Source organism: Onychostoma macrolepis, chromosome 20 (genome assembly GCF_012432095.1).
Source record: "Onychostoma macrolepis isolate SWU-2019 chromosome 20, ASM1243209v1, whole genome shotgun sequence".
In the NCBI taxonomy this organism is placed as follows: domain Eukaryota; kingdom Metazoa; phylum Chordata; class Actinopteri; order Cypriniformes; family Cyprinidae; genus Onychostoma; species Onychostoma macrolepis.
The window spans coordinates 7627392-7644037 of NC_081174.1; the positions used below are offsets into that span (position 1 = coordinate 7627392).

The 16646-nt window shown below is 37.0% G+C and overlaps 1 protein-coding gene across 1 annotated transcript; it reads right to left on the reverse strand.

Moving 5' to 3' along the window:
- Positions 1 to 4036: 4036 nt before the first annotated feature.
- Positions 4037 to 16646, reverse strand: nid2b (nidogen 2b (osteonidogen)). Its single transcript, XM_058756255.1, has 18 exons — positions 16452 to 16646; positions 15974 to 16273; positions 15629 to 15846; positions 15012 to 15406; positions 14147 to 14392; positions 13847 to 14056; positions 12367 to 12591; positions 12139 to 12285; positions 11847 to 11975; positions 10465 to 10587; positions 9903 to 10139; positions 8352 to 8576; positions 7313 to 7482; positions 7103 to 7232; positions 6776 to 6947; positions 4435 to 4592; positions 4235 to 4358; positions 4037 to 4145 (listed from the first exon to the last, which is right to left on the reverse strand). Exons 1-18 carry the CDS (start codon positions 16644 to 16646, stop codon positions 4037 to 4039), a joined length of 3513 nt encoding a protein of 1170 aa, XP_058612238.1.

The window sequence follows — 16646 nt, forward strand, 5'->3', positions numbered from 1 at the left end:
GAAGGCATCTTGAGTAAAACAGCTTAATATTTAACGGGGCATTTGCAAAACGCATGAACCGGAAACAACGAGACCTGGTTAGCAGAATACGGAAGTCTGTTGCGCATAACCCCTATTATAAGTTACATTGTTAGTAGCCTGGATAGCCTACAGTCACGCTACACTATATGGCCCTCTACAGGATGTAAAATGCTCTGCAGTACATTTTGTCATTTTATAATGTTCTACTTCTGTAGTGTTTTTGGTGAAAGTAACTACAAAGGTATACAGGAGTCATGTAATGCATTACTATACTAGACAGTAATATTGTAAGGTAAGGAATTGCTTTTAAATAACAGTAACAAGTAATCTATAATGTATTACAGTTTGGAAGTAACTTGCAAGTAACTTGCACAACAAGTTTTACATATAGCCTATGCCAGGGGTAGGCAATGTCGGTCCTGGAGTGCCGCTGTCCTGTAGAGTTTAGCTCCAACCCTAATCAAACACACCTGAACATGCTAATCAAGGTATTCAGAATAACTAGGGCTACAGGCAGGTGAGTTTTTTTTCAGGGTTGGAGCTAAACTCTGCAGGACTTAGGCACTCCAGGACCGCCGTTGCCTACCCCTGGCCTATGCCATTATAATTTGTGTTTTATTTTTTAATTGTATAGAATTATAAAATAAAACACAAATTATAATCAGGCCTGTTTTAGGCTTTTCTTTATTTTTATATTTTAGAGATCCATCAATTATGGTGAAGAAAAAAATTACTAGCCATCTCCTCATTGGACGTGCACCATGCCTTTAGAGAGAAATGCATCTTTACCGATTACATAAAGAAAGAGTTTCTATTTTCAATTTGAGTTATTGTGTTTTAAAGTAGTAGTAATTTAAAGCTTTCTATAGATATATATTTTTATCATGTCTGAGGCAATTCTCTGAGTTTCAGTTCGCTCCTAGACCGAGATGACAGAAAGAGCATCCTCTGTTTTCCTATTTATTTTATAAAAGCACAACGTTTTGTTGATATTGTAAGTGCACACAAATAAAAGTATAGACCCTAAACAGTTCCGAATGATGTATTACTCTTACCTTTATGAGCAAAAATGATGTTGTAGGCTGTTTTGATTTGTTTCCACTTTTAGAAAAAAATGCAAGTGATCGCACTAGCGCCTCCATGTCCTGCAAAGCGTGCTTCAGCTGCCTTCCACTCTCCACACAAACGACTGGATATGCGTCTAACAGTGCGCATTTAGGTTAAACATTTAAACTAATATTGAGATATGCTTGAACTGTTTTATATCTATAGATTTTATTTTAGGCAAGTCGTGATGATTTGAGAAGGCTAAATTGATCAAACATAGGCTAAGCTGCCGCTGGCCGCTTGATCGTTACTTAAAAAAAAAAAAAATGCTCCAAATGTTTTTGTAAATTAACTTTATAAAAAAAAAAAACGAAACGAAATAGGCTATAATCACTTTTCCATTACATACAAAACTTAACTATTTTAATAGCTGAAACAGTAGCCTAGTAAGCTGTTTTGTAAGAAGGGGGAAAAAAGACCGGCTCCAGTCGGACTCGGGCCTATAGCCTATTTGAGGTCTGTGCAGCGCTCTAGTCCACTTCATCCAACGCTGCTTTGTTTTCATTTGTGAGCATGCTCTTTACCATTTTGTTGAGTTTAAAACATGACACATTCATTCTGGTCTCACTGATCATTTGGTCCTCCCAAAAAAAAAAAAACTGTGCGTACCCTCGGAGGAAATCCTGCAGGCGCCCCTGGTCAAGACAGAGCAGGTTACTTCTGCTATGAAACAAAATCAAAATCTCTAATTGTGATTTTTTTTTTTATTAATTCAAACAATAAATACTGTTTTGTGGCTCTTTAATGTGTCGTGACAGATCACTGCGCCTCATTTAAATCGGCACATGAACCGATCTTTTCATATTTACTTTACTAAAGCACAAAATAAACATGGCTGAACATCAGAAGGTATTTTATTTCAACCGCGGAAAGACATCAATACACACCATTTTTCAAGTTTAAGTCCACCGAAGTTAATCTACTCTCCTGTCTGATTTGTTTATTGGACAAAATGCCAGATTCAGCATTATGATTGTTCAGTTTGCCTGTCAATCAAGCAATTTGCGAAGGGTCAATTGAGGGATAGAAACCTCTCAGCTTTCATTCTTAATTAGTGCTTCACCAAAGTCTTGTGGGGTTGGGACATAAGCGATTACAGAATTTTCAATTTTGTGTCAACTGTCACTTTAATTATCAATAATGCAAGCAACACAACAAGATTTAATTTTATAAGTTCTTTTTTAATATGAAAAAAATCATTTTCATTCATACAAGGTTACAACAACATTTAAGTTCCAAAGTTCTAAGCAAGTTCTTGACTGATGTTTCTTGAACCTCTTCAAGTTGTTATGCTTCCAAATTAAATCCCATAATGTATGTTGCTAAAAAGCCAGCAAATTCATTTAATCCAGAAGGAGTTAAGAGGATACCGTGTCAGATCAGAGAAATATGCACTAACTGCACCCAATGGGCTCAAAGAGCTCCCCCGGGTGCCTAATGGCTTCTATGACCAGGCCAAAGTTCGCACCCCACCTCTGGGTACATGGCTACTCTGTTGAGTAAACTTTACTGAACCCTCTGACCTGCTGTGGGGTCTGAGGCTGAAGGACAGAAGCCAGTGTTGGCTGCCCTCCACAGGCTGGGAGGTCTGGCCTCTGCAGTGGTGAAGTCTTGCCGTCTGTTGGCGGTTCTCGTGCCTTGTGGGTAACCCATCCTGTTTGTTTAGCAATATCAAACCGTGGGTTTACAGAAACCCCATGGCAATGCTCAAATATTATTCCACACCTTCCCATGGACGAGAGAATCAAGTGAAGCTAGGCTCTATTCAAACCGAGCAGAACAACATAGGGTTGGAATCATGCGAAGGCAAGGCCGAGGAGTTGTGGGAGCGATCTTGCGGAAGAGATTTTTGGACTCTCTCTGCTCCTAAACCCTTGTATTTTTGGCCCTACTGAGGGTCAGACTAAATTAACCATTATGTGTCAACATTATTTTAGACAGTGGGAATTTTCCATTGTGGTTGAGACTCTTATCCTGTGCACTAAGCCTGACAGGCATCACATGAAAGCTATAAAAAACAAACATTTATGAAAATACAAATACTTAATTTTTTGTGTTATATAACTTTATTGTATGTATGAAACGCATTTTTTTTTAATTGAAACATATATCTTATAAAGAATTTGGTTTGAAATTTTCATCTGAAGTGTTTCTAATTTACACACACAGGACTGTTTGGAACCACTCACACTTTTGTAATAAACTCCAAAAGTTAGTTAGTGGCGCCACCTATTGGTAAAAATACTTAACTTAATATATTTTAAGCTGTTTGGGTTGGCATTAGTGTTATTACTGTTAACTAAATCTATTACATATTTAATAACTATTAAAATGTTTTTTTTTTTTGTCAATTGAAATAAAACATCAAATACATAGATGAAAATGGAAATAATTTTAAGTTGTAGCACACAAATTACTAACTGGAAAGAAATTAATACTAAACCTTAAAATAAAAATAAAAATAATTATATATTTTAAAATAAATGTAAATAATTGTTTAAATTTATTTGAAATAACTTCTAAAACTGCAAAAAGCACATGACAAAATTACTAAAAAATTAAACTATAATTAATAGACTGAAAATGAAAATATACATATAATACTAAAACTACAAAAGTATGTTAATACTACCAAAAATTAATAATAATAAAACACCACCAACAACAACACTGGGTTGGATTTAATTAGATGGCAAATAATTTGGTAATCTCTCAGGTTTATTTTCATTTATTTACTTACTTTCTGACATTTCTGTTCCAGAACCAAAAATCCATATAGTCTACATAAGTGCAGAGTCCACAGGTCTCTATAAATGAATGGAAACTGGCAGGAAAAGAAATGATCAGGAATTATTTACTACTTTCACAAAATTATACAAAAGGAATAGAGATAAAAACGTATGCTTACCTATAGGCATTGTGATGGAATAACTATAATCCCATATAAGTGTGACTGCTGAATAGGGAGATAAGCTGTGTTTTCCCCAGTGCTTTGATCTATCACCACTATCCCATCTCTGTAAGGACATTCCCATCATGAATATGGAAACACTGAGACCAGCCGGATCATGTTAAGTCAAATCCATGTGGTGTAACAGAGACTCACCTCTCCCAGTCAGTGTAGTAAACGTGGCTGTCATAGATGGCCAGACTGAACGGGTAATTCAAAGCATCCTGGAACACATGTCTCTCCGTCCCATCAGGAGATATGCACTCCAGTTTCTTTGTGCCTGGTGATTTAGTAGACTATTACCTTAAATGTGTAGTACAGATATGTGAGATGCTATATTTTGTGGAAACTCTTACCTGCATCTGCCCAGCACAGGTGATTTGTGTCAAAGTCGAAAGTCAAGGCATTGGGCAACATGAGACCCACTTGCACCAGAACTTTCCTCTTATGTCCCTCCAGTGATGAGCTCTCTATTTTGGGAGCATCGCGGTTCCAGTCGGTCCAGTATAAGGTTCTGAAGGGCATGTGCAGGAGAAACACTTCAGAACATTTTCACAGAAAACAATTGCAACATATAAATGAATATGCTGGTGTTTATTGCAGGAATACATAATAAAGCCATCAGTGTACATGATGGTAATTTGGTATTTGGTAATCTCTTTCTGGTTTGGTTTGTTTTGTGTGTGTGTATATATATATATACCATGTCATATATATATGTATATATGTATATATGTTACCAGTCATGGCCAAAAATATCGGCACCCTTGGTAAATATGATCAAAGAAGGCTGTGAAAATTAATCTGCATTGTTAATCCTTTTGATCTTTTATTTAAAAAAATTCACCAAAATCTAACCTTTCATTGGATAATAAGAATTTAAAATGGGGGGAAATATCGTTATGAAATAAATGTCTTTCTCTAATACACATTGGCCACAATTAACGGCACGCTTTTATTCAATACTTTTTGAAACCTCCATTTGCCAGTTTAACAGCTCTAAATTTTCTCCTATAATGCCTGATGAGGTTAGAGAACACCTGACAAGAGATCAGAGACCATTCCTTCATCCAGAATCACTCCAGACCCTTTAGATTCACAGCTCCATGTTGGTGCTTCATCTCTTCAGTTCACCACTCATTTTCTACAGGGTTCAGGTCAGAGGACTTGAATGGCCAGCAGAAGCTTGGTTTTATGATCAGTGACCCATTTTTGTGTTGTTTTTGAGGTTTGTGTTTGGATTATTGTACGATTGGAAGATCCAAACATGGCCCGTTATAAGATTTCTAACAGAGTCAGTCACTTATTGATTTTTTATCTCTTGGTATTTGATAGAATCCATGATGCCATGTGTCTAAACAAGATGTCCAGGACCTCCAGCAGAAATATAGGCCCACAACATCAAAAATACAGCAGTACATTTCATTGTACACATGGGGTACTTTTTATCCCTGTGTTCACCAAACCCATCTTGAGTGTTTGCTGCTAAAAAGCTCATTTTTTTTTAGTTTCATCTGACCACAGAAGCCAGTCCCATTTAAAGTTCCAGTCATGTCTGATAACTGAATATGCTGGAGTTTGTTTTTGGATGAGTGAGGAGAATTTTTCTTGAAACCCTCCCAAACAACATGTGGTGATGTAGGTGCTGTTTGACAATTTTTTTTTTTTAAGGTTTTCTGACCCCGAGACTCAACTATTTTCTGCAATTCTCCAGCTGTGGTTCTTGGAGAGTCTTAAGCCACTCAAACTCTCCTTCTCACTGTGCATTAGGATGATATAGACACACGTCCTCTTCCAGGCAGTTTCGTAACATTTTATGTTGATTTGGAAATTCTTAATTATTGCCCTGATGGTGGAAATGGGAATTTTCACTGCTCTAGCTCTTTTCTTAAAGCCACTTCACTAATTTGTGAAGCTCAATTATCTTTTGCTGCACATCAGAAATAGATTCTTTGGTTTTCCTCATTGTGATGGATGATTAAGGGAATCTGGGCTTTGTTTTCCCTCCTATTTATATTTCTGTGAAACAGGAAGCCATGGCTGGATAATTTCACGTTCATAATCACCCTGGAGTGCTCAAAATTGTGAATATGAATGGGAATATACTTCAGAGATATTTTACTCATAGGAATTTCTAGGGGTGCCAATAATTGTGTCCAACGTGTATTTGGGAAAAACATTTATTTCAAAATGATATTTCCCCCCATTTTAAATTCTTATTCTCCAATGAAAGGTTAGATTTTTGTGAATTTTTTTAATAAAAGATCAAAAGGATTAACAATGCAGATTAATTTTCATATTTTGATTATATTTAACCTTTTTCAACACTGATAATAATAATAAATGTTACTTGAATAGTAAATCAGCAAATTAAAATGATTTGTTGAGGATCATGTGACACTGAAGCCTGGAGAAATGATGCTGTAAATTCAGCTTTGGATCACAATTTTGCTGATTTCCCTTTTTTTTTTTTTGTTTTTGAGCATAAGAGGCTTTTTCAGAAACAAACTTACTGACCCCAAAAATTGAAATGTAGTGATTATAATCTATATTTAATTTTGTAAAAACAAATATACTTTCTGCTTCCAACCTAAACTGATTTGTTTTATGATGGCTTGAAAGAATTAATGTATGCATAATGTAAAATATAATAATGCACAGACAGCAAATTAAGGATTTTGATAATATCTCACTGACCCACTCTTAGCATCCACAACGATGGCTCTGGGATTCACCAAATCAGAATCAATCAGCACTTTTCTGTTCCTGCCGTCTAGATCGGATGTCTCGATCCTGTCTTTCCCACTGTCTACCCAGAATAACTTCCTGTGCACAGAGTCTACCGCAATTCCCTCCGGCTGGACCAAGCCTGGAATTTCACATTGCATAATTAGGGAATATAGAGATAATATGTTGGTGATGCAACCATCAGAATTCCCCATAATTAAAATGGGACGGACAGGCAGACAGAATGAATAGATAGATAGATAGATAGATAGATAGGTAGATAGGTAGATAGATGACCTTGGCTGATAATAGCCTCTGGCTCAGACCCAAATTCTAAGAGCGCTCTGTTAATGGTATGTCGTCCAAAATCTGTCCAATACAACATGTTCTCCTGACAGTCATAGTCCATTCCAATCACAATGGAGTCCTGCAATGTTTATCAAGCATTATTATTTTTGCTTAATCAGACAACAGGTTTTGGATTTGATTTGAGTTATGAGGGTCTACCTTTAAGGCCAGTAAAACAGTGGACTTTTCTTGAACTGGGTCTGTTTCATCTAGAGGAATGACTCCAATCTGTGAGGCTTGTGTGTAAAGGATAGCAGGCCCTGAAGGGGAGGAGCTTATGACAGGATACATCAGTGCATTGTTCAATGGCGGTGCATCACCTGAGATACCTGACAGGTAAAAAAAAAACAGACAATACGATATGCGTTCACGAGAGAGTGGCTCCAGTGAACAAGACTTGGTTCTCGTGAGACTAGCATATTATCACCGGAGCTTACGCTATGCCTACATCCTACATCATCCGCTGAAACGTTCTAGTGAACGCACGTATGACAGCTAGCGGAAGATAGAGATTACAGTTTAAAAAATGGATATGTTTCTTACAAAAACACATTGATTCACTTCAGAAGGCCTTTATTAACCCCCCAGATCTGTGTGGAGCACTTTTTGTTATGAGGGATTGGCACGGTTTACTGGACTTCTTTTGGAATATTGAACATCACCCATTCACTGCCATTATAAAGCTTGGAGGAGCTAACTCCGATTGTATTCGTCTGAAAGAATAAAGTTCTATACACCCAGGATGGCTTGAGGGTGAGTAAATTATGGGGTACTTTTCATTTTTGGGTGAACTATGCCTTTAAACTGAAAAAGTGGTTTTCTTTTAGTTGGGCCAGGTCACCCCTTCTTAGGGGCCGCCATTTTGAAATCAATTAATACTGTTCAGTTTGTCTCAGTATTCTGTCAGACCTAAAAATGAGACGTTTTTATTGTTGAAAATCATAGATGACAAATATTTTTGCAAATAGGATAGTTGTCCATTAGCTGTAACTTGCTACTGCATCCACACCACTAGGTGTCACTATGAAGTCAGAGAAAATCTTTGTATCCAGCTGTGAAACATGCTTTGTGTACTTTGATTACACAGCTTAGTTTAATGTCCAGTAACTTTGTGATCCTGCAGATTTTTCACTGACGTATTTTTTTTTTTTTCAGGCTTTTCAATGTAAAATGTGCATCCAAAATAACTTTTACTCACAGGGGGGCTTTACATCATCGTAAGACCTTGTTCCAATGATTTCTACGCCTTGGTGGTCCACACACCAGCAGAAACTGCTGTTGCCGTAACATTGCACAGGCAGGAAATTCCCGTGAGCGTCACACAGTGGCATGTATTCCTGAGAGGACGGCTGACCATTATAGTGAGTCATGAGTGAAAGCCTCCAGCGCTCACACACAGTCTCCGCACGGGGAAGCAGGGCCGCTGAGTAAGAGACACAGCACGCAGTCACTGCTATTTTTCAGAAAATTGTTCAAATCTCTGACCATCAACCACATCCATATATCTTCCCTCAATGAATGACTGTGTGAGCGTTAATTACAGTTAGGCCGTCTCACGAGGGATAATTATGTCATATATAGCTGGAAATGAACACCACTCCCACAACACACACAATACAACAGAACTGGAAGTGTGTCCCTGTGTTTTAAATGCCTCGGATTTTGCAACATGTTGCTGATCTTTTGTGTTTAACAACAACTTAAATGGCAATGGACCAAGATCTTTCAGGAGATTAAAACTTATAAAAACTAAAAGAATAAAACTGAAATGGTAGACAGATAAATGTCCCTCATGTTCTGTTGAGAGTTTTGTTATGTATGTATAATAATAAAAATAATAATAATAAAAGAAAAATAATGTATTAGCATCAAATAATTACACACATACAGTATAATACACACACACACACACACACAAACACACATCAAGTTAGATGAAAATTACTAAAAAACTAGCTGAAAGAAAATAAGTTTTATTTATTTAAAGTAATGGATTTTTTAAAATAATTTAAGTTAACATTAATAACCTTGGTAAAGACTACAGGAAGCTTTGCCATCACAACTTTTTAAAATATAAAATAGTATTACATTCAAATATTATTTCCCCAAATTACTGTTTCATTTTTTGATCAAATAAATGCATCCTTAAAGGGTTGGTTCACCCAAAAAATGAAATTTAGCCCATGTTTTACTCACCCTCAATACATCCTAGGTGTATATGACTTTCTTCTTTCAGATGAATCCAATCAGAGTTATATTAAAATTAGTGATTAGTGATGAACGCGGAGGAGAGACAGCAAAACAAAACGCCGGTCACGAATTAGAAGCACAAAACGAGGATTTTTAAAGCAAAATGCCAGAGGATTTCGATATGAGCCAAGAGGAGACTGGTTTTCCTTCGCTAAAGTAAGGAAACTTTGCTTCATTCCTTGTGAGGCATGTTTTATTATGGATGTGCACACTTTATTGGACTGTTTGGACTGTTGAAAAAAACACCCACCTACTCCCATTCAAACACTTGGAAGAGCAAGGATAATTTTTAATATAACTCCCACTGGATTCGTCTGAAAGAAGAAAGTCATATACACCTAGGATGCCTTGAGGGTGTAAAACATGGACTAATTTTCATTTTTGAGTGAACTAACCCTTTAATAAGCATTAGAGGCTCCTTTCAAAAAAGAGGTGTATATCTGACCAAATCAAAAGTTAGTAAGCAATAGCTGCAGAATGTGAGGGCATAAATCCATACCTGGTTGATCACAGTTGGCATGTGCAGTGCCAGGCATTGTCCTGGTGCCCACTCTCTCCTGCCCTCTACTGTCCACACACCAGCAGTGTCCAGTGGTGCCCAGGCACTGCAGGGGTTTGTACTGCCCTTTCTCATCACATTGAGGAATAAAGGCCTCCAGGCCTGGGTAGATGCTTAGACTCTCCTGCAGACTTTCTCTGTGCTGCTGGCACACAGTTAAGGGGGGTTTGGGCTTCTCTAGCGGAGAAAAAAACCCCTCAAAAAACAAGGACCAGTGAACATTTAAATACATTACATTTTCAGTATCCACTAAATGGCATGGTGTGATTAAACCAAGTCCTGGAACAAAGGATGTTGTTCCGGGAACATGTTCTACTTGTTTCAAGTACGTTATGAATGATTAAACAACTCATTTGTGTTTGATTGATTTATAATACACAGCTGAACATAATATTTGACTTGATTGTTGGACTTCTTTTGTGTTATAAGCAAAGAGAACAGTCTGTTACTGAGCTGACAGGGAGAAAGCGTTATGTGTTGCTTGATAAATGTTGTGGTTTACGTGGTGGTTGGCATAGGAAGCCGTCGCCCTTGTATTCAGGCCAGCACTGGCAGCGGAAGGAGCCCTGGGTGTTGAAGCAGGATGCAAACGGATGACAGAGCTGAAGAAAACACTCATCGATATCTGTAAAAGAAGAGAATGATGTGCCTCCTGTGAAACACAACTCTTGAATGTGTACCACATGTGTGGTTACATAAATTACACTTGTGATTGAAGAGCGTTAGTGGTCCTCATGCATGAAAGTGTTTAATAAATGTCTGCGTTGAATGATCACGATTCATGAATGACCATAAATTGTGCATAAAATAATTCTTACAGAAATTGTTCAAATGAACTGAATTTATGCACATATGTCTTTTTACAAATGATCTACACAGACATCGTTAGCCAAATATTTAATTGTCAATCCAGCACTTCTTTGTAAGTAACAAAGCAACAACATGCAGTATGTAAATAAATTCAAATGCAATGTGCAACAGTAAGGTCACTGAATTTGATTGGTCGAACAGTGTTCTAAAAGTGCTGATATACAGTCCAGCAGCTCTTGAGGTTGTCAGTCTGTTTATTAGTGGAAGGATTTTTCATTGGCCCTTTCTGCAGAAAACATCATTACACCAGTGGGTGGTGATCTTCTTATGACTGAGTCATTGAATCATTTACTCAATTTGTTCAAAAAACACAGATTCATTCAGAAATGCTGTTTTGCTTGGAGATGCCCAGTGGTCGCTCAATATTTATGTCTTGTTTAACGGTTCTGTATAAGCAATAGTGATGGGAGCTATTGAAAACTCTGAATCAACTGAACTGGTTGCTTTGCGAACTGATTGCACTGCAGTGTAAATGCAATATATACAATACAAACTGCAAATGTGTTCATGAAAGTATAAGCTGTGAAATGTAATCTTCAAATCAATAAATACATCCTTATTAAAGTGTCTGCATAATTTGTAGCCCTTATTCTGTATTTTTAGGGACAGCTTGGCTAATCAGGCCAGTCAGAGACTATTAACCATAGCCCTTCAATTTTTTTTTTTTAAATCTATTATGTTCATGTGTTTGTTATTAAAACTTAATCTACGTTATAAAACTCACCCAAGATCAGTGAAAATCATATATTTGACATAGATTCATGAAATCAACTCCACGTAGTGGTGAATCATTGAAATTTAGAAACCTTTAGAAAACGTATGCTGTAACAAAATCAGGACCTCACAAGCACTGGTGGTCTGACTATTACGACTATGATTAACTGCTAAAATAAGGCTTCCATGGCCAAAAAAATGTTTCCTGATTTGAAAAAATGACTGATTTGAATTATATTTTATGTATTTTATATTAGTATTAAATACTCATACAAATATTACAATATACTGAACACTTACCCACACACACATGCAAATCGAGATCAAACTCATAGCCAGATTGACAGTTGCAGTGATGGCCACCCGGCATGTTCACACACTCGGAGTGAGGACCGCAGGAACTGAGCCCCTCAGCGCACTCGTCTACATCTGGACCACAGATTCAAAACCCAAGAGAGCCATTCGGCTCTAGTTCAATTAAGGCATGAGAAGATGACACACAGTCTCTAAGGGAACTCTCAAAGGAGCAGTGATAGCAAACGCTTGGCTTAATGTCAAAATATGACATAGTTGAATACTAAAATACTTGTACCGTAGCAGTTGCGTCCATCTCCCTGGAAGCCCATGGCACACTGACAATGGTAATGAGTGCCGTCTCCTGGCAGGCAGAGAGCCATGGGGTCACAATGGTGCTTCCCAGTTGAACAGGGGTTCAACGCTACAAGCCCAGGCAGCTCACCTGATAACATAAAGAATTTCCTCAACAAGATCCAAAATTTCATGAAACAGAACTAATAATTGGTTATCAGTATGTTCTTACCTCCTACAGGTCCCACTTTGTTGGTTATGGCATATCTAAGGGTGGTTCCTTCTGTGAACATGACCATCAGATGCTCCACATTCACCTGCTGAAAGTCTGGTGTGGTCCATGGGCTGTGCTCACAGCTACGGAAACTCACGTTCTGGTGTAGCATGTAGGAGAATGTCTCAGATCCACCATTTTCTGACACCACCATGTACTCTCGCAGTGAAGATGATGTCACAACTGATCATGAGCCAGACACAAATTACATTACCCATAATGCCCAAAGGACACATATTAAAGCATTAACTTTGCACTTGAGTGGCGTTTTGGCTTTTAAAACATGCAGTAGCACTATCGATAAAAGACATGAATGTTCAGTAAAGAGTATCATTTATTATTCATTCTTATTGGAATAAACAGTTTTTCATCTAATCAGAATATCTCATGTAGCTTTGCTAATTTGACTGGCTGAGGGTGTTGATGTTTAGTCCAACAACACTGGGATATTTCTCAATCACTTGTTTATGGAAGCCCATTTGCACAATATAAGGAAATACTTTGTTAATCATAATAATGATTTAAAACATAATAATTATGACACAAACATTCAAAAGGATGACATACTGAGTGATAATTATGAGATGAAATCTGAAATAATGATAAAAGTACATAATTAACTTTTTATCCCATGATTTCTACATAAGAAATCATAATTATGACAATACATCTACTTTTTATGTGACATGGTTTTATTATTTTTTCTCATAATGTCTACATTTTCTGTGATAATTATGACTGTTTATCTCATAATTTTGACTTTTCCCTCTCATAATTAAAACTTAGTATCTCATAATGTTGACTTTATCTCACGATTCAGTATCTCATATTTTCGACTTTATGTCATGACAGTCTCATAATTTCGACTATCTCAAGACTTAGTATCTCATAATTTCATCTTTGTCTCATGACTTATCTTATACTTCAGACTATCTCAAGACTTATTATCTCATAATTTCAACTTTATCTTATGACTTAGGATCTCATAATTTTGACTTTATATCATAACTTAGCATCTCATTAATTTTTACTTTATCTCATAATTTCAACTTTATCTCATGACACAGTATCCCATAAGTTTGACTTCGTCTCATAAGATACATATGAGTATCTCATAATTTCATCTTGTGACATAGTATCTCATAATTTCAAGTTTTTTTGTGTGTGTGTTTTTTTTTAAACCCATTTCTCTCTATCATCACGTTCCATACAGAATATCTGTGGTGAAGATTTCTTGGGTTTTAGGTGAACTTGCAGGTTACTTTGTTATCGTTACTGTTCTACTTCCTTTGGAAGTATTTTCTTTGGTGGAGCATAAATAGAAAAAGTAACTTGATATGACGTGCCTAAAATTTAAGTTACTCAGTAATGAACAATGTGAAATAATGTGGAATTAATTGAAAACTAACCCTGGTCATTACCCTCCAAGATTATTTACAAGAATTACCTGATTGGTTGTATTGATAGGTCTCTTTAAATGGCACAATATGGACTTTAGCACCATTGGGAATGCTAGGTAAATCTCCATTGATCCTAATGTCAAAATTCAAGTGGTTGAATGAATCCATTCCTTGAGCCTCTTGAATAATGGTAACACGCTGACTTTGTGGGCTGAAGACCAGCTCTGCCTGATGAAAAAACTCAGCACCTGGAGAAAATATGTTTTCCTTCTTTAGACTTCTTCATGATCTGTGTGACATAAAATAATGAAGCTTCATATAAGGAAAAATAGTCACACCAGTTATGCTGAAGCCATTCAGATGGTTCTGGAGCTCAAGAGCAAACAGCCAGCCAAATGTAGAGACCAGCGGGCTCACAGCCATCAGAGCCCAGCCTGCCTGAGCTGGGACAGGACTGACAGAGATGTATACGCGACCTTCTCCCACCACAGCAAAGCCATGGATGTCCACATTGTTTAGCTGAACTTTAGTGTCTCCAAAAGAAACAAGGCCACTCAGCTTTCCACTTAAAGGCTGAGAAATACCTGCAAAATCAGATTTATCTTTCACATTTTTATCAGAAACTAACGTTAAAGGGATAGTTCACCAAAAAATTTAAAATCTGTCATTAATTACTCACCCTCATGTCATTCCATACCCATAAGACCTTCGTTCATCTTTGGAACACAAATGAAGATCTTTTTGATGAAATCCAAAAGCTTTCTGACCCTCTATAGACAGCAACACAACTGACATGTTCAAGGCCCAGAAAGGTAGTATGGACATCATTAAAATAGTCCATGTGACATCAGTGGTTTAACTTTAATGTTATGAGATTACGATGATATTTTTTTATGCGCAAAGAAAACAAAAATAATGACTTTATTCAACAATTTATTCTCTTCCGTGTCAATCTTCGTTTTAACGATGTCCTTACTACCTTTCTGGGCCTTGAACGTGTCAGTTGCTTTGCTGTCTATCTACGGTCAGAAAGCCCTCAGATTTCACCTTAATTTGTGTTCCGAAGATGAACAAAGGTCTTTCAGGTTTGGAATGAAGAATTTATGACATAATTTTTATTTTTGTGTGAACTGTCCCTTTAAAGGTATCATAGTCATAATGAATGACACAACAAGAAAACACTATAAACTAAAAAAAACTCACCCATTGGTAAACATTGTCTGCCATTGCCATAGTAACCAGAACGGCAATGACAGCAAGGACCAGTTGGATAATCTGTGCAGTAACCATCCTGAGAACAGAATTTCAGGTGCAGGCCACACATTTTGGTCACATTATTTGAAGTAGCTTCTTGGTTTGGTTTTGGGGGCTGTTGAACAAGTGAAGCTGGGATGTCCATTTGGGCCTTAGAAGTATATTTGTCTGCAGGTATGTTTGATTCTACTGTAATGTAGAAATCGTCATCTGTGGTGCTGCGCAAGCTACCAAAACCCATTGAATCAGACTTGGGGACAGAAGCAGGAACTACCTTCTGGAATGGGAACCGACTAGATCCGATGTGGAAAATCCACAGTCCATTTACCCCGGTGTTCCCTGCCCTGAGAGTTGCGTAAGCAACACAAACGTGTTTTATATCACTATATACAATTTTACACAAATAACTTTAAATTAAATAATAGATCTATAATACTGCATTTAATAATCAATGTTAACAAACTGAAACTTATATTGACATACTGTGTGATTTCAAGATGCAGAAAGCTACTTGCAAAAGGATACAACTGAAATGGATAAAATAATAATAACTTTAATGCACTTACTTAAAGAGGTTCTTGCTGGTCTCATTATACCCAAACAGATTGTAGAAGAGCTCTTCTGTGGCAGATGTATCACCTCTATTAAAACCAGCCTGATGTTTAGCTTGTCTTTTTGTATGATTGTAACTGATAGTTAACATCTTCTGCTCATCCTCTGGATACAGGAACAAGGCATATGTATCTGATTTATTGCCTGCCAACACAACCTGGAAACTGGTTGCCTACATGGTAAACACAGCAAAGCTAATATTGATAATAATAACTTTACAAATCAAAATATTACTTTATTTGAAACATTTATACTGTGGATAAAATGCAGGATGAAGGAATAAAAAAACAAAATGTTACACAATATGTAAATGGGAGCTGGAGCGCTTCCTCTTCACAGGCAACATTGTCCCATGTGGCGATGACTGTGTGGCTGGACTTAAATGCAGAACCAGTAAAACCTTGCTGCACCATTTCAGAAGCTCGGATTAATACATCTAACGATTCCTCGGCACGGTAAAACACAGATCCTTTCCCCCGTCCTGAACTAATGTCTGTCAGGAAAGGTGCGATGGCAGAGAAGCTGAGAGGAAACATGTTTCTTAAATACTGACTCTCTTCAGGTGGAGGCTGAAGGGACAAGAACCCATTTGTGGAAACCTGAGGAATAAAAATTTAAGCTTCAGACTTCACATGCTCAGTAAATATAGTCGCATTCGTAATTTTATTGATTTTATTTGAGTTATTTATTTGTATAGGTACAGTAAGAAAATCAAGCACAAAACTAAAAAAAACTAAATGCAACTTTTTTAAAAGTGTAATGAAAACAATAGCTTACATAGAGAACGTTGAACTGGACGTCGTAGAACTGTAATGGCTTTTTTATCTTCAGGGCTTCAGACACTTCATCGTCACCATCCTGAAGAACTGAATCCCCTTCAGATAATCCAAAAGGGAAAAATGTGTCCTTTTGAATCGCATTCATAAAACAAACATTTGTAAAGAGCAAAGCAAATACCCAGCAGTTCTTCAT

Excerpts from the sequence above, each read along its gene's own strand:
- nid2b (XM_058756255.1), bottom strand. The coding sequence starts at position 16,646 with ATGAAGAACTGCTGGGTATTTGCTTTGCTCTTTACAAATGTTTGTTTT. Across the intron at positions 16,274-16,451 it reads TCCAGTTCAACGTTCTCTAT|GTTTCCACAAATGGGTTCTT; the intron begins GTAAGCTATTGT and ends TTTATTCCTCAG. Across the intron at positions 4,593-6,775 it reads GTTGTGGATGCTAAGAGTGG|AACCTTATACTGGACCGACT; the intron begins GTCAGTGAGATA and ends CATGCCCTTCAG.